The sequence below is a fragment of the Sapajus apella genome, unplaced genomic scaffold (genome assembly GCF_009761245.1).
Source record: "Sapajus apella isolate SASKATOON/1434 unplaced genomic scaffold, GSC_monkey_1.0 scaffold137, whole genome shotgun sequence".
NCBI lineage: Eukaryota > Metazoa > Chordata > Mammalia > Primates > Cebidae > Sapajus > Sapajus apella.
Genome location: NW_022437077.1, coordinates 1,841,983 through 1,867,382, shown reverse-complemented (window position 1 = coordinate 1,867,382; position 25,400 = coordinate 1,841,983). Strand labels below are relative to the sequence as shown.

At 50.3% G+C, this 25,400-nt stretch overlaps 1 protein-coding gene across 1 annotated transcript; it reads right to left on the bottom strand.

Moving 5' to 3' along the window:
* Positions 1 to 2,082: 2,082 nt before the first annotated feature.
* Positions 2,083 to 24,834, bottom strand: SDC4 (syndecan 4). The gene is made up of 5 exons (XM_032263695.1): positions 24,696 to 24,834; positions 12,243 to 12,381; positions 10,108 to 10,154; positions 7,275 to 7,473; positions 2,083 to 4,188 (listed from the first exon to the last, which is right to left on the bottom strand). Exons 1-5 carry the CDS (start codon positions 24,756 to 24,758, stop codon positions 4,037 to 4,039), a joined length of 600 nt encoding a protein of 199 aa, XP_032119586.1. The 5' UTR covers positions 24,759 to 24,834; the 3' UTR covers positions 2,083 to 4,036.
* Positions 24,835 to 25,400: the final 566 nt, after the last annotated feature.

Below are 25,400 nucleotides of genomic sequence, written 5' to 3'. Positions count from 1 at the left end.
CTGGGCAACAAGAGTGAAACTCCGTCTGAAAATAAATAAATAAACAGCTGGTGAAAGCTGAAACACAAACCCAGAGGTCCTGACTCACAGCCTCATACCATCCAAAGCAGCCCTAACAGGAATTTCTGCAAGTGGAAATGTTCTGTGTCTGTGCCACCTGACACAGTAGCCACTACTCACATGTGGCTAGTGAGCACTTAAAACGAGCCCAGTGCAACTAAGAAGAGAATTTTTATGTTTAAAACTGTAATTAATTCAAATTTATAATATAGCCATAGTGCCCAGTGATTACCATATTGGACAGCACAGATCTAACAGATGTGAGGGGCTTCAACAGGACAAGTTACAAGAACAGAGAACCTCTCAACCTCATGGGACTCAAAGAAACAGCGGAACAAAGTCTCAGGAGAGATTTAGGCTGACATGGGATTTGAGACCAGACTGACTGCTTCAGATGGGGTTTGTGGAGCATGAAACAACCCCCAGAAAGGAGGCCTTAGGTGATATAAAATCCTTGATAGGCAATGCGTCTAGAGCCCGACTGCCTGGGTTCAAATCCCACCTCTACAACTGGTAAGCTGTATAGCTTTGAGCAAGGTTTTGTTTTGTTTTGTTTGAGATGGAGTCTCGCTCTGTTGCCCAGGCTGAAGTGCAATGGTATAGTCTCAGCTCACTGCAAACTCCACCTCCTGGGTTCAAGCAATTCTCCTGCTTCAGCCTCCTGAGTTGTTGGGATTACAAGCGCCCACCACCATGCCCAGCTAATGTTTGCATTTTTAGTAGAGACGGGATTTCGCCATGTTGGTCAGGCTGGTCTCGAACTCCTGACCTCAAGTGATCTGCCTCCCAAAGTACTGGGATTACAGGCATGAGCCACTGCACCGGACTGAGCAAGGTATTTAACCTCTTGGATGCAGTTTCCCCATCTGTCAAATGGGGCTACTAATAGCTCCTACTCTATGGAGCTCAGACAATTAAATGGGCTCAGGTATAAAGCCCCAAGAATGGGTTCCTGGCCACACTGTGTGAATGTGAGGGTTTGCTCCGACTACTACCAATTCCTCTTCGCATCCTTTCCCCAACCCCAGCAAAGTGCTGGGCAACATCGTGCCAAAGGAAGACCGCCATGTCCAAGGACCTGGAATTAAGGTTCGACTCTGCAGACACACTAGGGGCAGGTTGCCCACTTGGTAACAAGGATCTTGCCCACTTCACAGGGTTGTTATGATGGTCAAGAGAGATGGCCAGTGCTATTTCCGGAGGCTGCCAGCTAGTCTGGCTGCAGCGGTACCCTGAGTGAAGCAAACGGAGACTGGTATAGAGAGCCCACCTCTAGATGGGTGCCTGCTGCTCAGCAGCTCTCCCTTGTTGCCAGGTAGGCCGACAGTGGCCAATTTTTTAGGTTATTTTTCCCAAGAAAAGCAAGAAATCTGGATTTTCATGAGAAACCTGATTTCTCTGGTTGGCGACTAAATTCAAAGATTTTTGGACTGGGCAAGGTGGCTCAGGTCTGTAATCCCAGCACTTTGGGAGGCCCAGGGGGGTGTATCACCTGAGGTCGGGAGTTTGAGACCAGCCTGACCAACATGGAGAAACCCCATCTCTACTAAAAATACAAAAATTAGCTGGGCATGGTGGTGCATGCCTGTAATCCCAGCTACTCAGGAAGCTGAGGCAGGAGAATCCCTTGAACCTGGGAGTCGGAGATTGCAGTGAGCCAAGATCGCACCACTGCACTCCAGCCTGGGCAACAAGAGTGAAACTCCATCTCAAAAAAAAAAAAAAAAAAAAAAAAAGATTTTTGTGTTTGCTATTTCAGCACAGTGCCACCTAAACAAAACCCTGACATAGGGGTGACACGCTGCGCAAGCCATCAGCGTGCATGTTCTGGTGTCTTCCCCCCTCTCTAGGCCCCTTCCTGCCTTCTTACATCCCTGCCCCCACCCCCTGCCCACCCCCAGCATGTCTGGCACCCGGTAGGGGATTTGGTCCGGGGAGTTTCTTCATGCTCCACTGAGATCAAGGGGGTGCAGAGCCCCAAAAGGATGACTTGTTGTGAACTAAAAGGACAGAGGCAGGCAGTCTAGAAAGTACCAGGTTTTATTATCTTTTTTATCAAAAACAATATCAGTAACAGACAACAGTGTGAGAGGTGCCTACAGAGGAGGTGCTTGCTCCAACTCAGCCCAGGGGGGAAAAGGGCAGTGGGGGACAGAAGAGGATCCAGCCGGCTGGGACCCTCGGTGGGGGTGGTGACAAGAGCTAATGGCCTCTGGTGCAGCAAGGAAGGATGATTCCCCTCACCCCGGCCACTGGGGTCAGGAAGAGACACGGCCTGCCCAGGCTAAGCCACCAGGCCTCCCCTTTCAGGAGAGGGAGGGTCCCAGACAACAGGCCCCAGCTGGGGCCTCATCGGCCCTCCCCCATTCCCCCTTCCCCTACCTAGGGAGACAAGGGTCGTCCCAGCGCAGCTGAGGCTGTGACTCGTTAAGCCAGTTTAGTTCTCTAGAACAGTGCTGTCCAATAGATGGACATGCTCTCTGCTGTGAATATAGTGGCCATGAGCCACATATAGTGACGGCTCTAGAAACGTGGTTAGTGCAACTGAGGAAGGAATTTTTAATCTTACGTGATTGTAATTGGCTTAACTTTAAACAGCCGCAGGTGGTTACTGTATTGAATAGCACAGGCTAGAGCTTGAAGAAAGCAAACCAAAGCACGCCCGCTGGGTCCCAAACAGAAGGCAGGAAGGACAGAACCATCCACCTCAGCTATTCAGTCCCATCAGAAGGCACCAGGAACAGGGCAAGAGAAAAAGGCAAAAACCCACCCAGCCACGTGAAAATTCACTCACTCGACCACCCAGCAACATCAAACTGGAAATACCACACTATTTCCTGAAAAAATATATTTATCCATTTTTCTAGGACCGGGGAAGAATAATAATATAAGAACACAGACACAAATACTCCACCAACCCCTTCATTATATTTTGGGATCTGCTAAAAAAAAACTATGCTTCGGCAAAAGCTATTTTATAAGCGGAAGCAGCTTCAGAAAGGGCCAAGATCATCAGGAGGGGGGTTTAAAGTATTTTTAAAAAACTGGGGAAGGGGTTTAATGAAAGAGAACAAAGAGAGGAGAGGGAAGCGGAGGCCCTATCTAAAGCTATAAATAGTAAAAAAAAAATTAATAAAAATCATCTCTCCGGCTCTTCTCTCATTTTCAAGAAACAAACAAAAACAAAAACAAAAAAAACGTTAAATACAAATTTAGCAGGTGCTGTGGAAATGTGCAGATTGAAGACACCTCAGCACCTCCACGCTCTTGCCCAGGCAGAGATACACTCTGCACAAAGGAATGAACCATTAGAAAAACAAACACTAAAAATAGATTTACAAATATTCTATAAATCCATTTCGGCATGAACTCTCAGCTCTTCTCCCCATCCTCCCCCCAAATAAAAAAAGGGGGGTTTCCAAAAGTCACTCAAAAGAGCCTAGAATGGCCCAAGATATATACCACAGAGACTCCCGTAGTGTGATCACAAGTACCCATTTGCGGAGACATCTCAAGATGCAGGCGATTCTAGGTCCTTCCCCCAGTTCCTGGCCGAGAGACAGGCTGTGAAAGGGAGGGAGGAAGGCCACTGGGGGCGGACATCCGGCCGGGACTCACACAACACCCATTAGCCCCTTGGCTTCAGAGGAGCTCTGGATGAAGCATGGTCGGTATGGGCTTGAGGCCAGACCTAGATTCTTAACTGGAAGTTTAAGACATGATCCAATCCCAGGCTTGCCTTCAGAAGGGCCAAGTTGAACCCATTTTTCTGCCAGGGCAACTGAGGCCCAAAGATCAAGAAGAACCTAGCAGAGCAGTAGAAGAGGACGTCTCTTCTGAACACTTCAAAGGTAATCAGAGCTGGAGATACTGACAAATCAGTATTAGGTTGACCTCCCCCTACCCTAATGTCCACCCTTCAAAATCCCCTGGCTTCCCTCCCCACAAAGTCCAAGCCAGTGCCCAGGAGCAAGCTTCACGCGTAGAACTCGTTGGTGGGGGCTTTCTTGTAGATGGGTTTCTTGCCCAGGTCATAGCTGCCTTCATCCTTCTTCTTCATGCGGTATACCAGCAGTAGGATCAGGAAGACGGCAAAGAGGATGCCCACGATGCCACCCACAATCAGAGCTGGAGAGGAGAGAGGAGAGAGGAGAGGCAGGGGTGAGAGCTCCTCATCAGGACCTAGGGATGAACACCTCTCTTTTCCCCGTCAGTTCTCTTACAACCAGACATCCTCACCGTCACCACTGCCTGCGCCAGGCAAGTTGATGCCCATTTTTTTTTAGGTGAAGTCTCGCTCTGTCACCCAGGCTGGAGTGCAGTGGCGTGATCTCGGCTCACTGCAACCTCCCCATCCTGAGTTCAAGTGATTCTACTGCCTTAGCCTCCTGAGTAGCTGAGACTACAGGTGCATGCCATCATGCCCAACTAATTTTTGCATTTTTAGTAGAGACAGGGTTTCACCATGTTGCCCAGGATGGTCTCGATCTCCTGACTTCCTGATCTGCCTGCCTCAGTCCCCCAAAGTGCTGGGATTACAGGCATAAGCCACTGTGCCCGGCCAATACCTTATTTAAGTTGACCTCATGGCCCCAATTATAAGAAGGGGGTTGTTAGCATTTTAAGTCACTGAAGACCACAGGGCTAGTGACAAGGCCACTATTTAACCCACATCTGCCTGAGTCTAAAGCCTGGGCTCTTTCCAAACACCAAACGGACTTCCCTGCAACAGCCTAACACTAACTGAGCCAGGAACAGGAGAAAGCAAAGCGGCAGGCTATGGAAATCCCTGTAGACATATTTATCCTGCAGTCCTTAGCACAGGGGCACTTTCTAGCTCTCCCTGTGTGCGTATTTACCTAGACAGCCTATACTTCATAGGCAGGTAGGTACATCCAAAGTGCACACATCCAGAACATACTAATTTCCAAGCTCTTAAGCTACAATTACCTACAGAACTCAGTAGCTAAGGCCTGGTTTCCACTCCTACCTCTCCCACTTCCTGGCTGTGTGATTTGGGACAAGTTTCCTTCATCTCCATCACTGCAAAATGGAAACAGCCATACCTTTCTCATACATTTATCCTAAGGATTAAATAAATTAATCCACTTAAAGTGCTTAGAACAGCTCCTAGTGCATAGCATATTCTCAAGATTCATTCACTGTAAAGGTCTGAGGTTTGTATCTGTGTCCCGAGCCCCCTGAATCAGGTGTACACAACAGGAGGTGCTGAGTAAATGACACATTCAGGCTCCAAGAGGAGAACCAAGCTGGTGTCGGGCAAAGATGGGATCTGAGTGGGTCTGGTGGGTCTGATCTGTCCACTTTGCCAGGTGGCCTGAATGACTCATTCCTGTTTGCTAGGGGCAGGGATGCCTCACAGAATCCCTTCTGTGGCAGATTGAGTCCCCTAATTCGGTCTTAGGCTAAGAAGATTAATTTTCCATCCCTGCACACACTACAAATCTATGTACACAATGGGGACAGAGTGGCACAGAGGACTCAAGCAAGGTTCTTTCTTAGGTATGAGCAAGCAGCAAAAAATTCCTATGAAAAAGCAGCAAAAAAGTACCCCCAGGAGGTGCCAGAGACAGCACATGGAATATGAGACATCAACCCTATTCTTGTCTCTATCACCTTTCCCTCTGATGTCCCCAGTTCCTCCATGAGGCCCTGGGTCTGTGCTGGGACACCCCACAGGGTCAAGTTTCAAGCACAGGCTCAGAAGCTGACTGTGGTCCTAGGTCTAAATGCCAGGTCTACCACTTCCTGGCTTTGTGACTTCATATAAGTTCTTTAGACTCAGTTTTGTGTTGTAGGGACTCAATGAGGGCACAGGAATCATACAGCATATAACAAGCATTTCATCAAGCTCCTGGGTGCTGAATAAAGCTTCTGGAAGGGGGATTCCACCTCACCAGCTAACAACGTAACTTTTCACATAAGGCTCTTATGCTTGTATAATTCTCAAATGGAAGATTCAACAGATAAACTGGCTTCAGTTCTTTCTTACTATGTGGCCCAAAGCCTGGACCTCAGTCTCCCCATGTATAAGAAGCAGTTGCTTGGATTAATCAGTGGTTTTCAAATTTTTCTTTAGAAGCCATAGAACTTTTAGTTAATTAAAGCAAAACCTAATGCAAATCCAAAACCTTAATCAAATCTTTTTACTTTTGAAAGAAAAGTAAAAAGAATTTTGGCTGAGATGCCAAGAAGCCAGGGTCAGGGCTGAGGTGGGCCCAGTAACCTGGGGTTGTGCCCCCAAGGACCCTCCTTACCAGAGACAGGTGAGACCTTTCATCTGTCCTGGATGAAGCCAGGCCACTGACATTTGGCACAGGGCTCTTTCCCTATAGCTCAAGCCTCCTTGGAGCTGCTGGCCCTGTTGATTCCCAGGAGACAGGAGTTACCAGCATAGGCCCAGGGTGCCCACTTGCCAGGCCAGTTCATCCAGACTGACCCTCAGCATGACCTTGGGGAGTTCCCTCCATCCAGCTGACAACACCCTGGGACATATCTTTCCTCACAATGCACATTCCAGTAAAGAACTCTCGGTTGAGGCCAAACTTCTGTTTCCTGAGGCTCTCACATGAAGACACCCTGTGCCTCACCTACTGAAGGGGTCAGTGACAATTTAACGACAAACAACATTAACAAATCAGAACAGCTCTTTACAGTGTGCAAAGTGATCTCATATTTTTTTTTTTCATGGACTCATTATATCAACCCCAGGAGGTATCACTGTACCCATTTTACAGATAAGAAACTGAGGCTTATCCAGTTCAAAAGCTTCTCGGCCAAAGTCACAAGGCTGCCAAGTGATAGAGTAGGGGAAGGGGAAAATAACCCAATTTGAAGGAGCCTCCAGACTTTCAAGGGAAATTAACTTTTAATGATTAATTCCCTGATGCCAAACCCATACAGTGAAAGTCCTTTGAAAAATAAATGAAAAGAACTTAAGGCAAGGGATCGACTCAATGCCTATTTTCTAGAAGCCTTTGATAGGCACTTCTTCCTCTCCCTCCATCAGGCTGCAGTCAGAGCCACCCCATAAGGAGGCGTAGTCTTTCAATGTTCTAGGGCAGCCTAAGTGGGCAAAAGGAAGGGGAATCAAGGAGCCTCATGGGCTGGAGGCATCCCTGCCTGCAGGTGCTCTCCGCCCTGGAGCCCCCTTTCCCCCTTCAAGGCATTTTAGAAACAGCATGGGACCTTACCTGCCAGGACCTCCGTTCTCTCAAAGATGCTGCTGCCCTGCACGGTGCTGGACATGGACACCTTGTTGGACACATCCTCACCCTCTTCAAAGGGTGAGATCCTCTTGGGGATAACCTCATTCTCCTCCAGTTTCTTGGGTTCGGCGGGGACCTGGCTCCCAGGCCCTGCCCTCTCAGGGATGTTGTTATCTAGAGACACCTGGATGGGTGGAAAGGGGAAGAGACACTCAGCATATTTTAGGAGACACTCAGGGCAGGGGACAGGAACATTCAGCCAGGCAGAGGATCTGGTTCTGCCATATTCAGCTAAACCATGTGGTCCTGGAGCAGGAACTGGCAACAGCCGCTCCACAGTTATGCTGCCAAAATCCTTATCCCCAACTTTTCTATATCTGTCCCAAATGAGAAATGAATGCAATCAGCTGGGCACGTTGGCTCACGCCTGTAATCCCAGCACTTTGAGAGGCCGAGGCAGGCAGATCACCTGAGGCCAGGAGTCTGAGACCAGCCTGACCAATACGATGAAACCCCATCTCTACTAAAAAATAAAAAAATTAGCTGGGCATGGTGGTGGGCACCTTAAATCCCAGCTACAAGGAGAATCTCTTGAACCCAGGAGTCAGAGGTTGCAGTGAGCCAAGATCGCACCATTGCACTCTAGCCTGGGCAACAGAGCAAGACTCCATCTCAAAAAAAAAAAAAAAAAGAAAAGAAAAGAAAAGAAAAAGAAAGAAAAGAAAAATGAATGTGACCAAGGCAAAAGGGAAGCAGGTGCTCGCAGGCACTGCTGGCCAATGGTTATTCTAGAGCAACTGCTCTGGAAGCAATTTGGCAAAACCTGAGACATTGCTTGCCCTTTAAAGGTGGCAATTTTTCCCTGGAAACTCTATCGTAAGGAGCTCTTCAGAGACTGTGTACAAGATGCTTGCTGTAGCTACTCTGCCTATGAAGTAACCATTCTTTTATTCCTTTACTTTCTTAATAAACTTGCTTTCACTTTATGGTCTCACCCTGAACTCTACCTTGTGCAAGATCCAAGAACCCTCTCCCTTGGGGTCTGGATCAAGACCGCTTTCTGGTAACATCTTTCTGGCGAACCACAGAAGGGATAAGACAGAGGAGACCCCGACCCAAAGGAAAGAGACTGCAGCACTGATTGGAGGACTTTGGATATCACCTTTTGTCAGAACTAAGAGTTATGAACGGCCCTCACCATACTGGCGCTTTCTGACTGAGCTTCTCTCTATTGTAGATACAAGAGGGAATATCATTACCCTATTCAGCAGGAAGAAGTTACAGAAGATGGATCTTTGTCCCTCTGCAACCCTTAGGATTAAGGGTTCTCTTATAAAAGGGAGCAAGGGAAATGTCAGGTGTTTGAACCAGAGTGTCTACCTCTTGATTAGGGGCCGGGTAAAATAAGACTGAGACCTGCTGGGCTGCATTCCCAGTAAGTTAAGCATTCTAAGTCACAGAATGAGATAGGAGGTCAGTACAAGGTACAGGTCATAAAGACCTTGCTGATAAAACAGGTTGCAATAAAAAGCTGGCCAAAACCCACCAAAACCAGGATGGCAACAAAACTGACCTCTAGTCGGCCTTGCTGTTCATTATTCACTAATTATAATACATTAGCATGCTAAGAGACAGTCCCAATCAGCGCCATGACAATTTACAAACCCCTGGCAAAGTCAGGAAGTTATTCTATGTGGTCTAAAAAGGGGAGGACCCCCAGTTCTGGGAATTGCCCTCCCCTTCCTTTCTTGGAAAACTCACCACTCTGCAAAAATAAAAAAGATGCTTGCTGCAGTGTTTTAATTTTAAAATTTAAGAAATTATAAACCATTTTTCCATCAATAAAGGGAATCGAGTAAACTATTATGCAGCCTATAAAAATGACAAGAACATTTAATTATTCAGGGAAATACTCATGACCACTCTAAGTAAAAAACGCAGTTCATAGAATTATATATATACCTCTTTTTTTTTTTTTGAGATGGAGTCTCACTCTGTTGCCAAGGCTGGAGTGCAATGTTACAATCTCGGCTCACTGCAAACTCTGCCTCCTGAGTTCAAGCTATCCTTCTGCCTCAGTCTCCCAAGTAGCTGGGACTACAGATGCACGCCACCACACCTGGCTAACTTTTTGTATTTTTAGTAGAGACAAGGTTTCACCATGTTGGCCAGGCTGGTCTTGAACTCCTGATCTCAGGTGATCTGCCCACCTCAGCATCCCAAAGTTCTGAGATTACAGGTGTTAGCCACTATACCTGGCCTGTATACATATTTTTATATCAATGCTAGGAAATAGCTATAAATGTACAGAAAAGGAGTTGGTGTTGATGGTGACGACTCCTGCAGGGAGGATGGCCTTCCAGCAACCTACAAAATGAGACTGGGACCAGATTTTTTTTTTTTTTTTTAAACAGGGTCTGGCTCTGTCACCCAGGATGGAGTGCGCTGGCACGACCTTGGCTCACTGCAACCTCAGCCTCCTGGATTTAAGCCATTCTCCCACCTCAGCCTCTCAAGTAGCTGGGACTACAGGCGCAGGCCTCCGCACCCGGCTAATTTTTGTATTTTTTGTAGAGACCAGGTTTCGTCATGTTGCCCAGGCTGGTCTTGAACTCCTGACCTCAAGCCTCCCAAAGTTCTGGGATTACGGGCCTGAGCCACCATGCTCAGCCCAGGGTCAGATTTTTAAAAAGCCTTCCTGCATAGTGGGGTAAGATCCCTCACTTATTCTGCCTGTGGGGGCTGCATTTTCTGCCTTTTCCAATAAGTCGGCTATAGATAAGCAAAGTGGAAGAGGTGGAAGCATGTAGCTACTTACCAAAGGATGGATCACTTTAGGGCCCATCTTGGAGTCTTCCAAATCATCTGTAAGGTCAGAATAGCTGTGTGAGTGTGAGGTCCATTACCCCAGGAAAACGACCCCTTCAGCCAGGGCTGGTGGGAGTTCCACCTTACAACTAGCTGTCAAATGCTTAGTGTCCACCAAGGGAGCTTCCCTATCCCTACACCTCAGTCATCCATCTGGGGCTCCTAAGGCCCACCCCCTGGCTCTTTCACCGGAACATGTGAGCTGGCAGCTGGGCAAAGGCTTCGTTAGCTCCAAACCCTTGCTATGCAAAGTGTGGATCCAAAAACCAACAGCAACACCTGAGAGCTGGTTAGAAATGTAGAATTTCAAGGCCAGGCATCGTGGCTCATGCCTATAATCCCAGCACTTTGGGAGGCCAAGGTGGGTGGATCACTTGAGGTCAGGAGTTCGAGACCAGCCTGGCCAACATAATAAAACATGTCTTTGCTAAAAATACAGAAATTATCCGGGCATGATGGCAGGTGCCTGTAATCCCGGCTACTTTGGAGGCTGAGGCAGAAGAATTGCTTAAACCTAGGAGGCAGAGGTTGCAGTGAGCCAAGATAGTGCCACTGCACTCCAGCCTGGGCGACAGAACAAGACTCCATCTCAAAAAAAAGAAGAAGAAAAATGTAGAATTTCAGGGCTGACTGAATCAAAATCTATATTTTAACAAGATCCTCAGAGAATTAACTTTTGAGAAGGAAACTCCAATTGCAATATTAAAACATTTACTGGGTGACTATGTGAGATGATGAATGTGTTAATTAGGTACGCTGTAGTAACCTTTTTACTATCTATACGCATCCCATAACATCATGTTGTATGCCTTAAATGCACATAATAAAATTAATTTATTTATTTATATGTTTATTCATTTTCTTTGAGATGGAGTCTTACTCTGTCACCCAGGCTGGAGTGCAGTGACGCGATCTCGGCTCACTGCAACCTCCACCTCCCGGGTTCAAGAAATTCTCCTGCCTCAGCCTCCCGAGTAGCTGGGATTACAGGCACCTGCCACCACACCAGGCTAATTTTTGTATTTTTGGTAAAGACGGGGTTTCACCATGTTAGCCAGGCTGGTCTCAAACTCCTGACTTCGTGATATGCCCGCCTCAACCTCCCAAAGTGCTGGGATTACAGGCATGAGCCACCATGCCCAGCCATAAAATTTATTTTTTTCAAAAACTTACTGAGTGCTTGGTGTGTGCCAAAAGCTTTAAATCAGTTCAGTTCGCATAACACTGATGTACTGTCTTAAGTATTCCCATTATACAGATTAGAAAACTGAGGCTCAGTTCACACAGGGTGGAGACTTGAACTCAGGACTATGTGAGTGACTCCAAAGCTATAACTTGCAATTATTAACACCTCCCTGCACAAAGGAGGGGCACGTCTCATTAGCTGTCTGGGCCCTTCACCCACCCCCATCCCCTCTGAAGCAGATACTTGTTTTTGGTTTCCCAATCACTTCTCTGCTCACTCATGCCCCCTCCCACCTCATCCCCACTTCTAAGCTGCTACTTTTCCTTTCTTTGCAGTAACATGATCTCGGCTCACTTCAGCCTCAACCTCCTAGGCTCAAGGGATCCTCCCACCTCAGCCTTCCAATTAGCTGGGACTCCTACAGATGCATGCCACCACGCCTGGCTAATTTTTGTGTTTTTGTAGAGCCAAGCTCCCACCATGTTGCCCATGCTGGAACTTTTCCTTTCAAAGAAAGGAAAGCACTCTTTGGGTCCTCCTTCCCCACTCCCACCCTGTCCTGCCACCCATCCTGCCCTCACCCCACCCCCACCATGCTCTGCAGCAAAGAGAAGAACCTATGAGGAGAGGTTCAGGCTGGAGCTCAGAAAACCCAGAGCTACCAGTGACTTCAAAGCAGCACACAACTTGCCCATGAGGGGCTCTCAGGGATGGAAACAGTTAATCCAGTTACTTTTAACTCCCCCCACACCCCCCTTTTTTTTTTTTGAGAAGGAGGAAGGCACTTCAGGAAAAGCCCCACAAAAATCCAAGTCTCAAGGCATGGTCACCCTCCTGGTCGGTGAGGCCACCACTCCCTCCAGGTTTGTGCCCACACCTGCACACCACACCTTCCGTACCCAGATCTCCAGAGCCAGACAGCTCAAAGTCATCAGGTTCCTGCCCGGGCCCCACTACATCCTCATCATCTGGTAGGGCTCCGGAGAAGTACCGGCCTTCTAGGAGGTCCTGGGGGTCGATGACCTCAGTCTCTCGTATCTAGGATAAAGAAAGGAGACACATCAGCCAACATCCACCATGCTCTGTGACAGTCAAACCCCGAAAGCTACTGAAGCGGGAATTCAGAAACTAGGAAGAGACCAGGCCACGGTCTGAGACCTGCGTCCTCGATCCCACTCTCCCTTTAACTTGCCATGTGTCCTTAGGCAAGTCTCTTTCCCATTTTGGGCAAATAAAAATAGTAAATGAGGCTGGGGACAGTGGCTCATGCCTGTAATTCCAACACTTTGGGAGGCCAAGGCGGGTGGATCACCTGAGGTCAGGAGTTCAAGACCAGCCTGTCCAACATAGTGAAACCCCATCTCTACTAAAAATGTGAAAATTAGCCGAGCACGGTGGTATGTACCTGTAATCCCACCTACTCAAGAGGCCGAGACAGGAGAATTGCTTGAACCTGGGAGGCAGAGGCTGCAGTGAGCCAAGATCGTGCCACTGCACTCCAGCCTGAGCTACAGAGTGAGACCCCTGTCTCAAAAAATATAAAAATAGTAAGTCATCAGTTTCCTGCCCGGGCCCCACTACATCCTATAATATTCAAATTTGAGGTAATAATCAAATTATTAATATGGCTAGGTATCATTTACCAAGGACTTGCTATGTGCCAGGCCCTGTTCTTAGTAACTCTGAAGGCATGTTATTAACTTAGTTTTACAGTCCAGGAAGTCATTTTCTTTTGGTGACATGGCTGGCAGATGGAAGAGTGAGGATTGCACACACAGGCCTGCCTGACTTCAGAGCCGGGAGTCCCATGCACGGGGCCCTGGGATGCTCCACTCCAGGGCTCTGTGATGTAGCAGCCGCTGATTCACACAGGGCAGAGAGTGGGCTGCTGGCTCCGGTCTTACCCAGTCCAGGACACTTTTCCCAGCTGAGTCAGTCTGGGCTGGGACAGACAGGGCTGGCTCACACACACCCTAGGACAGCCTCAGGTCAGGGTGCTGCCCAGACCTGATGACTCAGAAGTGCACTCCTGGATTCAGTCTTGCCTTCCAAACATCTCCCACAGATCTACTCTGCTGCCAGCACAGTGCAGACCCCGAGAGGCGCAATCCCCGCCTTCCCTGACCATCCACTCCAGTACCCATAAGTGTCCTTCAGCTGCTACCCTGTGGAGACACAGCTGATCACGACAGAGTCTCAGGTTCACTCCCACCAAACAGCTTTCAAAAGGAAAGTATCAGAGGTCTAGGGCAGCCCTACAGTATATCAGTCACCCCGCTCCCAGCCTGTAGTTCCATGGAGTGTGAACAAAGATCCCTCAAGGGCACAGAAAACATGTGGATGCCCATCACCCTTTCTCCGGCTTCTGGGCCCAGGCTTCTGTTTGCCCCGATAATAGCAGCTCTGAGCAAAGTTCATTATTCTACTAATTAAAACATGAAAGTGTCTAGTATTTGCCAGGAGAGTTGGGGTTTTTCATCAAGTTCAATACGCCATGCCCCTCCTGCTGCAAGACATCCCATCTCCCCCAGACCCCGTAACTGCAGGAGCCGGGTGTCTGCCTAGAACCACAGAATGCCAGGACCCAGGAAGCTCCTGTCCTCCCGTTTCACACAACTTGGATTTGACCCCAGAACAGGGCAGGGACTTGCCCAAGGTCATACAGAGCATTCGCTACATAACTCAGGATAGAAAGAGGCCAGGTCTCTGTTTCAGACATCCCAGACTGTCCTTCACTCAGCTGAGACTGCCATTGACACAGGAGGGTGTCTGAGAAGGAACATCTGTCCCTTAGATAAGGCTATTGTCATTGCAGGAGAGGCTCAGGAAAGCTGCTTGGGAGGTACTCCTGTGTTCCCGCCACTGGGCTTCCGGGGAGAGGCAGGTGGAACCTGACCTCACGCTCCCTCTTCCACCCCCACAGGGGGAGGATGCTGGATTCCCGGAAGAGAGCAGGGTCAGGCTGCAGGGAAGGAAGTGGGCAGGAATCACTCTCACCCCAGGGAGTGGGGAGAATCTCTGCTGAATGCTTGGCACCCGTGGGGGTGGGAAGCCAGAGAGGTTAAGCCCTGGTCAGAGATGACTTCATGGCTCGGGAATCAGGAGCTGCTGGGCCGCTGGTGCTGGAATTTAAGCCCCCGCACATAGCCCGTGCCTGTGGCTTTGGTTTGGCAGAGCAGGAGGAAAGCTCCTCGTGGCTACCCAAGTGCCTGTACCTAAGGGCTGGGTCCCTGTGCTCCTACCTCCATCTCCTGCTGCAGATCCCCCAGGAGCCCAAGTGACAGGCCTGAACCAAGCACACAGCCTGTCTAGGTCCTTTTTATAGTCTGTTTTTGGAAAGATGAAAACAAGGGCTCAGAAAGGTAAAGTCACTCTTCCAAGGTCACACAAGCAGGAATTAGCCACACTAGACCAGAACCCAGGCATCACTCACCTGGGCTTTAACCACAAACACATAAACACATGCAGGAACACATATGTACACTGGGTCATCAGCCTACCCCAGGCTCCAAGGAAGCCCTGTTAAGTGGGGGTCAAATCCAGCCAGGAGAAAGAAAGAAGGTACACTTTGGCAATTTGTTGACAGGGTCACAGTCCCCAGCTGGGGCTGTAGTTCCATTACAAGACTTGTCTTAGGCTGAGAGACCTTTCTCTACCCCTCAGTGCCCCCAGAAGCCAAGGAATGTTGTTTATGCATCAGCCTCTCTTTCAGTACGTCAAAGTGCTAAGGAGTATTTCAAAACAACCCATGGGATTAGCGTGCCCACTGACCGTCAGGAATTACCTCCGTTTCACATTAGAGAAATGAAGGCTATGAGGGCAAGTGGGGTGTGAAGATCTTGCAGCCAAGTCAGCGGCAAAACCAAGGCTGAAACCAAGATCCCCAGCTCAGCCCTCTTCGAGGGCACCGGTTCATCCTTAACCCTTCTTTTCTGCACAGGGTTTCCAAAACAGAAACGAATCTAGTCTAAAGTCACCCCGGGGCTCTGTGGCACGGCAGGGATTTAATCCTATTCCAAACTTTGAAAGGATGGAGTCTTCAAAGGCTGCATTTAGATGAGCCCAGGATTTCCCTCCTACAGCCAGTCAAGGGGCTAAGAAGAAACTCCTTCCAGCTCCCACTAGTGATGAGACGACACAGGGAATGAAGTCCCTCCTGGAGCTCTGGAAACCCACTCTCTGCCCTGTTTTGGACCTCTCTCCACCATGACCTCTGACAGGAGGGAAGGAAACTCCCCGGTGGGTAAGAGCCATTTAGGACTCAGCCAGCAAGACCAGACCAAACCCCGCGGGACTGTGGGCGATCGCTCTTTTTTTGTGTAAAGGTTGGGAAGGCACCAACAGCCCTCCTCTCCTCCACCCGCTTTTCAGATAAGGCCCATTCAGTCTGGGGTGGCTTTGAAGAATCAGGCCACCCAGCAGCCAGGCCCAGCCCTGACCAGAAAGGGACTCCACCCTGCTCCTGGCTAAGAATGTGGTCTGTTCTGCTCAGCTCACTCCACCTTTGCCCAGGCACGTGTGTTCATGTGTGTACATGCACAGGCACCCTCCCTGGGCCCTCAAGTCTCCCTGTATCTTTTTCCTTTTCATGAACACGCAACAGAAATTACCAACTAATAAGACAGTGGTGGCCGAGCACAGTGGCTTAATCCCAACATTTTGAGAGGCCAAGGTGGGAGGATGAGCCCAGGAGTTCGAGATCAGCCTGGGCAGCACGGTGAAACCCCATCTCTATAAAAATCAGCCAAATGTGGTTGTGAACACCTGTGGTCCCAGCTACTTGGGAGGCTGAGGTGGGTGGCTCACTTGAACCTAGGAGGTCAAGAGGTCAAGGCCGCAGGGAGCTACGGTCGTGCCACTGCACTGCAGCCTGAGTGACAGAGAAAGACCCTGTCTCCAAAAAATAAAAAAATAGGGCTGTGGGCCTGGGTCCCACAGATGCAGCTGGCCCTGTGGCTGGTGGGGATCTGGGATGGGTGCCTGGGGGTTTAGAAATCCTAGATTCTGCCCCAGACTGTTGGGGAGAAAGAAGGGAGGGCAAGTGCTCTTTTGTTCTATAGAAACTAACACCTGCCAACAGACGGCATCTGATTTTACAACCTAGCAAACAGACAAGAAGACAAGGGACTTTGTCAAGGTCATCCAAGCAGCTGGCAGCAGAGAAGGACTTAGAACCTAGGTCTCCTGGCTCTCAGACTGGAATTGTCTCCTCTTCCCCTCAAGGGTCTTGGCTGCCCGTAAGGGTCTCAGCAAATCCACAGGCGGCAGCTGTCACTACAGTTAGATTTCCCATCTAGTTCTTTGGCTATAGGCATGAACCTACGAAAAGGTCCCATCCCAACCCTATCCCCAAATCCTATGGCTTCTGTCACCCCAGGAAAAGCATGAGCAACTAAAGGAGTATCCACTACCTGCCAAGCACCATGCTGGGTACTTTGTTTATACAAGTTCATTTAATTGGCAAAACAGCCTTGCAAGGTGCTCTACCCATTTTGCAGATGAGAAAATTAAGGTTCAGCTGAGTCATTTAACCAATGTCATGCAACTAGAAAGCAATAGAGCTGGGATTCAAATCCAGCTCTCTCTCAAGACCACATCCTAACCACAACTAGGCTTCTAACTGCCGCCCACTCTTGACATCTCTCCAGCCTAACCCGCCAGCCAGTCCGCAACACGCCACCTGGGCCAGGGCTCCAGGGCATCCCTGCTCCTGCCCCGGAGTAAACAGAGGTGAAAATGATATTGCTTAAACAAAGGAACAGAAACTTGGCTGGGGCGCCAGGGAGGAGTTCAGGGTCAGGGCTTGGATAACTGTGAACTAATGAGAGCCTCCCCCCATCTGGCTCCTTCCCAGGGGAGGTAGGGGCAGGGACACACTTGACCCTTCTTTCAGGAGACAAGACCAGAAGGGTAATAACTGGGCAAGCCAAATTTAGTAGGGAAAGGGGATGGTGAGTGCCCGAGGCTCCAACTCCTGGACCCACCAGAGTGATTTCTGGCAGGAGACCCCCAGCAGCGTGCGCTAGTAGTCACTGTTCTCCCCTATCCCACCCACTTCTTAAGGGCCACACATTCCCCAGAATGGCTAAAACCTGGGGCCCACATTGTGATTCTACCACCCAGAGTGGTTGTGCATAAAGGCAAACTCACAAGTGTGAGTCCTGCCACTTCCTAACTATATGAGCTTGGGAGTTTATTTCATCTCTGAAATCCTGTTTCTTCTTTTGTAACTAGGGCTGGTAGCACCTTGCAGGGTGATGAGGATTAAGTGAAATGCATTCGTGTGTGCAAGAGATCCGGCACGTGGCCTGGGACACAGCAGGTGATCAATGAACAGTGGCTGTGATTAACCCCCACCTGCCTTCCTCCTGGCCAGTGGGATTAGTGCTCAGATGATCAGAGACCTGGGAAAACGTACAGAGGCAGTTCCATTGCTGGAAGGAAGCTAGTCTGTGGACAGAGAGATGGTGATTTGCAAACTGTAAAGGAATGTAACCTATAATGGGTTATCATTTTGCTTCTGAGCCCAGAGACTTTTCAACAGCGAATCAGGTCCCTTCAGACTGTGCACAAAAAAAAAAGACACAGAGATGGCCAGAGACCTGCCTGAGGTGACACAGTTTTGACCACCTGTCCTAAGCAGATAGAGGTAAAGATGATTTTTATCTTCCCCGAAGGAGCAAATGGCAGTAACCAGAAACAACTGAAATTCTACTTAGGAACAAAAAAAAACCTAGAAGGTTAAAAAAAACCTACACACCAATTCTTGGTCTGGTGCTCTGATACCTGAATAGTTAAACCAGGTCTGGGAGTGGGGGTGGAGTGAGGGTTCAAATGTCCCCTTCAAGGTCGGGTTACTCTGAACACAATCACTCAGGAGACAGCCAGCCCTGGCACAGCCAGCAACCAGCTTTTCACCAAGCCTCCGGGCAGCCCATTCCCTAGCAAGAACTGCAGGATCCTAGGGTGCCAGCTAGAAATGGGGGAAGGGTTCGGGAGTCTCTGGACATCTCCCTGCCAGGAGCTAATCCAGTACCCTTTTCCCTAACTCCCTGGATGATCGTGGACAATTCTCTTCTCTGAGCCTCAGTTTCCCCATCTATAAAAGACAGGTCTCAAAGAGACAAGCCTCTCTCTGTCCCAGCCCAGTAACCAAGCTGGGCATTGCTCCGATTACCAGTGGAGACAGCCAGGAGGGGGCTGCCTCCCTCAGGGCCTCAGAGACAGAGGTGCATTGAAGCTGGAGCTTGTAATCTAGGCAGCAGATCCGAAATCCCTGCTGGATCCGAGGGCCAGGGAGGCTCTCGGGATGTAAACAAACCTTCTGTGTTCTCAGAGCAGAGTAGAGAGCCCACGCTGAAGCCTTGTCTTGACTGATTAGATCAGCCCTGGGTGCTGGCTTCCTGCCCCTTCCCAGCCTCCCCTACCGCCCCCCGGGGAAGCCATGCTCCAGACCTGGGCAGTCTGTCTCACAGATGGCTCCAGCAGGGCTTCCCCAAATCAAGGAGTATCCCCACTCTGGGTAACCGGGCTGCCATGTGCCACACCTACCCCCATGCCCAGAGGTTAGAGTGGTACCGCCAGTCCCCGCAGGCCTGGCCGCTGACTGCTGGGCTTCACCAAGTCACTGTTTCCACACATACCAGCCTCTCCCTGCCTCCCCTTTCCATTACCCCAGGTGTCACCTGACCAGCAGCCTCTTCTACTGTGCCAGAGAAAACTGGAGCAGCAGAGCTCCGGGGCCTGGAGGATGGGGGAGGGGCGAGATGCAGCCCGGAGGGGTGGCAGCCACTAAATAGGAAGGTCTGGGCTGAGGGTGGGGGTTGGGAGAAACAGGAGGCTTGAACCAGTCTGGGAAGTGGGGGAGGGAGGAAGGATGACTGTAGAAGGTCAAAGCCAGAAAGACCTGCTGAGATCAGAGTGACCTTTTAGGGAGTACTGGAGCCCCCTGAAAAGGATAAAAAAGTCTGAACCCCAATAACTGTAACTGTCAGTTTACATTTTCAACATGTGCACAGACACCACCTCCCCAGAGCCAAAGTCTGGCCAGGTTAAGAACCCTTGTCTAGGTGCTAACAAAGCCAGCCCTTTACAAGTTTGCCAAACACCGATTATGACCCTTGAGTGTCACAGGTGTTTTATAGAGGACACTGGGGTTCACATCAACGAAGTGACTTATTAACTGTGTATGTCCCTGGGTGAGCAGCAGAGCTAGGATGGGGGCTTGAGTTTTCTGTACCCTCTTTCCAGTCACCCAGCCTTCAGCAGATAGGGCCAGAGAGGCCCCAGTGAGGTGCAAGAATGCGCCCAAAGGTCACCCCTGGGTTAGTTAATGACAAACCAGCCCACGAAGTCAGGCTTGTTCTTCCAAGGTTAAATGAGACCCTAACTGTTGACATATGTGTTCTCCTCCCTCTCTAGGGCACCATGCAGTGAAAACACACAAGAAACTGGCTTTTGAGAACACTGTACCTTTTCAGTCCACCAACAAACACCCCACCCTTCAAAGTGCTATTTGAAGTCACTCAGCCTCCTTAGGACTAGAAACTGCCCCTCCAGCACAGGAGGGTGACCCTAAGTCCTGGCAGTGTCCAGAGTGGTCCAGTAGCCTTGGCAACCCCCCTGCCCCCTCTCCCTCCAGGCTGCAAACGGTTCCGCACAGGGCTGAGCAGATCCCAGCAGGAGAGGTGGGGCTGCCCAGAGCTAGTTCTTGTTTAAACATCAACTCATTCCATAATTAGCAAACAGCCCACTTCTAAGATAAACAAATAGGAGATTTGGACTCCAACAGCCCCACCCTAGACTTCTACCTTCCCACCTCCCAGCTGTGGGGGTAAATAAAGGGGATGGGAGAAAGCTTTCCAGGAGACCTGGGCTCAGAATCTTCAGACATAGGACCCCCTGGCATGAAGGTGGCCTGGGCATGGAAGGCAACTGTCACTAAGTAACACCTCCTCCCTACCAGGCATGGCACTAGGTGCCTTTATCTACAGTCTGTCGTCTCCTTTAAGCTTCGCCACCCCGATATCATGATCTTCTTAACAGACCAGGAGGCTGGGCTCAGAGGTTGAGCAGCATGACCGAATTCATGTAGCTAGTAAGACGTGGATTTAGCACGTCTGGAGTTAGGTCTGCCTAACACGAAACCGAAGTTTCAATGCCCTCTGGCCAGCCCCAGGAAGCAAAGAGGAGGCATCACAAACATCAGAGAATCCTGGGGGCAAACCGCACCTGAACGACACCAGCTTTGCTCCATGAAATAATGCAGGCCAGTTGCAGCCTTGGTTTGCCTTAAGGGGGAAAAAAGTACTACCTGCTCTGCAGAGGTCTAAAGCCCAATTTTGAGGACTGGCTGCACACCGTACAAGGTCAAGGTCCACACGCAGGCACCGGGCTGTGAAGGTACAGGACTCAGCTTCCTGCATGTCCCCTCAAGGCCCTGGACACTGAAACAGTGACTCCCAAAGGACGAGGTAAAACTCTGAGCCCATTCCAACACCCCCACCACAGAGCTGTCCTATTAGCCATGAGGTTGAAAGGAAATGGGTGACTCAGTCAGGCTACACTAGCAGGCAGTGACTCACGGCGCATGGTCCGGCCCCTAATCCCAATGTTAAGCGTTTATTTGGAACTCACACCTGCCTGCCTAGACCAGGAGGTTGAAGGACAGCTTCAACCTCTTCTCCCAACAGGGAGCTGGGGCTGGGAGCCCAGCCTGGCTTTCCCAGCTCCTCATTCAGGCCGGCTCAGCACTCCAAGTCCTTGGAAAAGTCCTCTGTTTCTAGGAGCTGGGGATGGCAGGAGCTGAATGTTCCCCCACCCCCACTTCTCTTCTGAGACTGGGATTTGTTTAGACTCTTTATCAAGGAGGCCAGGAAAGGGCCCCTCCCCTCATCAATGGGCTCTAGAGGGCAGGAAGGACCCTTACAAGGCAATGGTCCAGCCTCCTTATTTTAGAGTTGAGGACACTGAGACCCAGAGACAGGGCATGTTTGCTCAAGGTCACCCAGCAAGGCCGAAGTAGGACCTAAGGCATCTACCTTCAAACCCAGCAAATTTCCTCATCTGGAATATTCTGAGGACACTCAAACCAGCCACCTTGCCCTATCAGTCAGACCTGGTTCTGACCTTAGCAAGCCACTGCATTCCTCTGAGCATCCATTTCCTGTAAAAATAGAGAAAATAGTACCTCACAGTACTGGGAGATACGCATACTAGCAATAAATAACATTAATGAAACTTTCAGAATAAAATAACATACATGAATTTATTCATTCATGCAAGCATTTCCTGAGAACTAACTAGGGGACAGGCATTTCACAGAAACAACTAGAGCAGAGTTCCTGCCCTGGGTGTGTGGGGGTGGAGGGGGAGGCGATTGAGAATTTGGTGGAGTATGTTAATTCCCTCAAGTTAATTCCTTCAAGAGAGAGACCCCTTTTGAATAGCAGGTATTTCAGTTATTAATCAAATTCAAAGCTGGAAAGGACTCTGGAGGCAAATCTTTCATTTCAAGGTGGGGGATGTCACCCCAGGGGGAAAGAGGCCTCCCCTGCGACTTATGGAACTCTCCAAATCATGGCCCACATATTTTCCTGGGTGTTTGCTAACTCCCTGGGCTCAACAAGTCCCAAGAGCTCTCACTTTTCACTCAAGGGTCCTAGAAGCCCCCAGGCTTCCGCTGCCAAGCCCACTCCTATGTAATCCAGAAGAGGACGCAGTAGACCAGAAATGTCCTTAAGCTGAAGTACACTTGATGGGTGGGAGACACTTCCCCAGAACTGCCTGGGCTTGGGGCCAAGTCAGTAAGTAGGCTGTGGCCCTGGGCAGCAGCACCTTTGGGTGGAAGGGGCTCCCAAAACAAGGCTGCCTTTAATTGGTCAGAGAGGGAGTGGCAGGAAGGCAGATCAGGGAATGCTCCCAGCTGGACAGGAAGAACTGGTTTAGTATAGCAAGCCCCGCCAAACAGAGGAGAGGGCAGCTGGGTACTGAGCCTGGGTTCCCTTCCAGAACATGGGGGTGGTAAGGGGGATGGTGGAACAGTGAGGGGAACACCACCCACAATGGGAGGACTCCTAGTCAGAGATCCTGGTGTCCTGGATGCTCTCTGCTAACCCAAAGTAGTACCATTTTACCTCTCACATTTGGAAAGTAGGCATAATAGAATCCCCCTGTGATAGGTTTTCGGTGAGGATAAAATGCAGCATATCTGTCATATAAAAAGTACTCTACAAATCCTCACTGCTATTAGCAAAGTGCTTCTCCCTGGGCCTCACTTTTCTCCACCTGCAAAAAGAAAAGGCCATGCTGGATCATCTATCTTGTCAGTCCAAGCCAACTGTGACTAGGTCTGATTTTTCCAACCACAACCCAGAAAAGAGGGAGGGGATAGGCCAAAGGGGAGGCCCTGTGCCCCAGTTACAACCAGGTCTGTGACATTAGCCAGGAAGGGGAGAGCTGAGGTCAGGATGAGACTTGACACCTTTCTCAGGAAGCAGCTGTGCAGGGCTGACGTCTCCCTGACGGGCCACCCAGGCAGGTCCACTTCCCCCAAACCACATCCTTCAGAATGCCCCCAGGACACAGCTGTCTGCTCCTCACCCTGAAGTACCTGCAGGCTCAGCAGCCCCTGGGAGGAAACTGGCATGTGACTGGGCAAATGGTGACCTCAGCAACTCCTGGGTCCTTTCCTCTTTTTCCCTGTACTGCCCTTCAGATGCTTCCCCAATTGCTAGACCCCAACATATCCTGGGCCTAGTTTAGAGCACTGTACTTTGGTTAGGCTCGTTCCCCGTTGGATTAGGTTAAGTCACCACCTTCACTCTGGCCTTGTTTTCTTTTACCTCAGAATTCCTTTGCCTTCCGGGCCTAAAATCTCAACAGATTCTAAATCTGTCTTGAGTTACCAAGGATGGGACACTGGAGTAGCACAAAGAGTAAAAATTAAGATAAAGCCACAACTTGGAAGCCTGGTTGCCTAAATTTGAATCTGACTTACGCTTTTATTAACTGTGTGACCCTAGGCAAGTTACCTAACCTCTCTAGCCACAGGACCAGTTTAAGAACAGTACACAGTAGGATTGTTGTTGGAATTAAGCTCCTTGATAATACCCATTAGAAAGTTATTAGAACAATGTCTGCTAATGTTTGCAATCATCATGGCCTGTCTGGACTTGTGCCAGTAGTATTGCCTAGGGGTCTCATTCATTCCTCATCAAGAGCCTGCAGGCAGAATCAACCTCCCCCTAAGTAAACTCAGAGGAACAGGAGCCTCAAGGCTTTCAAAGAAATTAACATTAATGGTTAAACTCCAAGGACTCACTCGCTCTGAAAACTGGGGCTAAAGGGCACAAAGGGGGCACAAAGCTCAGGCTCTAGGGGACAAGTTTGCCTTCAACAGCAGTTCCCATGCCCCCAACTTCCCAGATGAGATTGCCTCCCTTCTCCTCAAATGGCTGCGGGGATGGATAGAGCTTCTGCTGGCCCAGGGACGGCTACGACCGAGACCAGTGGACAGTGGGAAGGAAAGGTTTCTCTGGGCTCATTGAGGTCTTCTCTCCCCCTGCCCCCTTCACCCCACTCAAGGTGGATGCTTCACTTTCTCATCTGCAATTGAGGAAAAATGAACATACTTCTTGCAGAAAGCAGAGGCTCAGCTCTTGGCTAAGTGTTGAGTCTAAGCCATTCCTCTCCTCTGTCCTTGAAAAAGCAGGGTCCCCAACTTTCTAGAAACCCTAAAGCAGTAGCAGTCCCCTCTTGCCCCATTCCCTCAGACCCTTGGTGCAGTATTGGGAAGAGATTCAGGACAGGACTTTGCCCTAAGTCACAAGTCAATGACAGAGCCGGGGCCAGAACTGAGGTCAGGGCTCAGTTCTCCCTGGTGTGTGAAAGAGGGCCTCGCACAGCCCTAAACCCCTCCCCCTTCCGAGTACACGCAGCCCCCCACCCCCACATCCCCAGGCCATCTCGGATCCTAAAACCGTCCGCTCTGGGCGCCCAGAGAGCGAGGAGAGGGATACAGCGCTCCAAGCCTGCCCCAGGGTCACCAGGGAAGGGATGAGAGTGTAGGAGTTGAAGAGTTGACACCGGCTTAGTCACTAACGAGCCCGCAGCCTGGGGCTGAAGCCAGGGGAGGCGGCAAGAGCAACAGGCGAGGGGCGCACGGCGCGTGGAGAAACCGGCCCGTGACCCCGGAGCAAAGTTTCCAACAAAGTTTCCCGGGCCTCGGTGTTCAGTTGGGGGCGGCGTACCCCCTGATCTGCCCCCCGCCGGATCCCAGGCTCCCGGGAACAAAGGGAACACCGGCCTGCCCCGCCCCCTGTCCCCCCTCCCGGGGACCTCCAAGCACCCACCGACTCGGCAGCGGCGGCGCCTACGAAGAGCAGCAGCAGCGCGGACAGACGGGCGGAGGCCATGGCACCGCGAACGGGAGAGGACGCGCAGGCAGCAGCTAGTGGCCCCGGGCGGGCGCGCGACCCATCTTATAGACAGCGGTGCCGGGGCCCCGCCCCGCCCCGGCCCGCCCCCGGCCCGCCGCCCGCACCCCGCCCGGAATTCCCCAGGAGAAGCGAGGCCTGCGGGGCGCTGCGCCCGCCCGCGGAGCTGGAAACCCCAAGGGACCCGCCCCGCGCGCGCCCGCTGGCTCCCAGTCAACCCCTACTCCTACCCTCCAGGAGCTCCCACTCCGCTGATTTATTTGACCCACTGCTAGGCAGGTCCCCAGAGATCGCTGCGTCTAACTCCATTTTATAGTTGGGGAAACTAAGGCCCGGGGACGGGAAGGACTTGCTAGGATCTTGAATGTAGACCAGCCTTCAAACCGGGGTGCTGCCTCTGAAGGTACAGAACTTCCCAAATGGGACGTCAGCAGTGTTAAGACAGGGGTCAGCAAACTATTCCGTAAAGGGTTAAATATTTTAGGTTTTGAGGGCCTTACCATTCCTGTCAAACTCGAACGTCGTAGCCCAAAAGCAGTTATAAATACTAATGGAATGAGTGTGGCTAGGTCCTAATAAAACGTTATTTATGGACACCGACATTTGAATTTCATATAATTT

Bases quoted from the DNA above. Each gene is read 5' to 3' on its own strand.
- SDC4 (XM_032263695.1), bottom strand. From the start codon at position 24,758: ATGGCCTCCGCCCGTCTGTCCGCGCTGCTGCTGCTCTTCGTAGGCGCC. The intron at 10,155-12,242 runs GTACGGAAGGTG...CTGACCTTACAG, and splicing joins GTCTGGCTCTGGAGATCTGG to ATGATTTGGAAGACTCCAAG. The intron at 7,474-10,107 runs GTAAGTAGCTAC...CCACCCATCCAG, and splicing joins CTAAAGTGATCCATCCTTTG to GTGTCTCTAGATAACAACAT.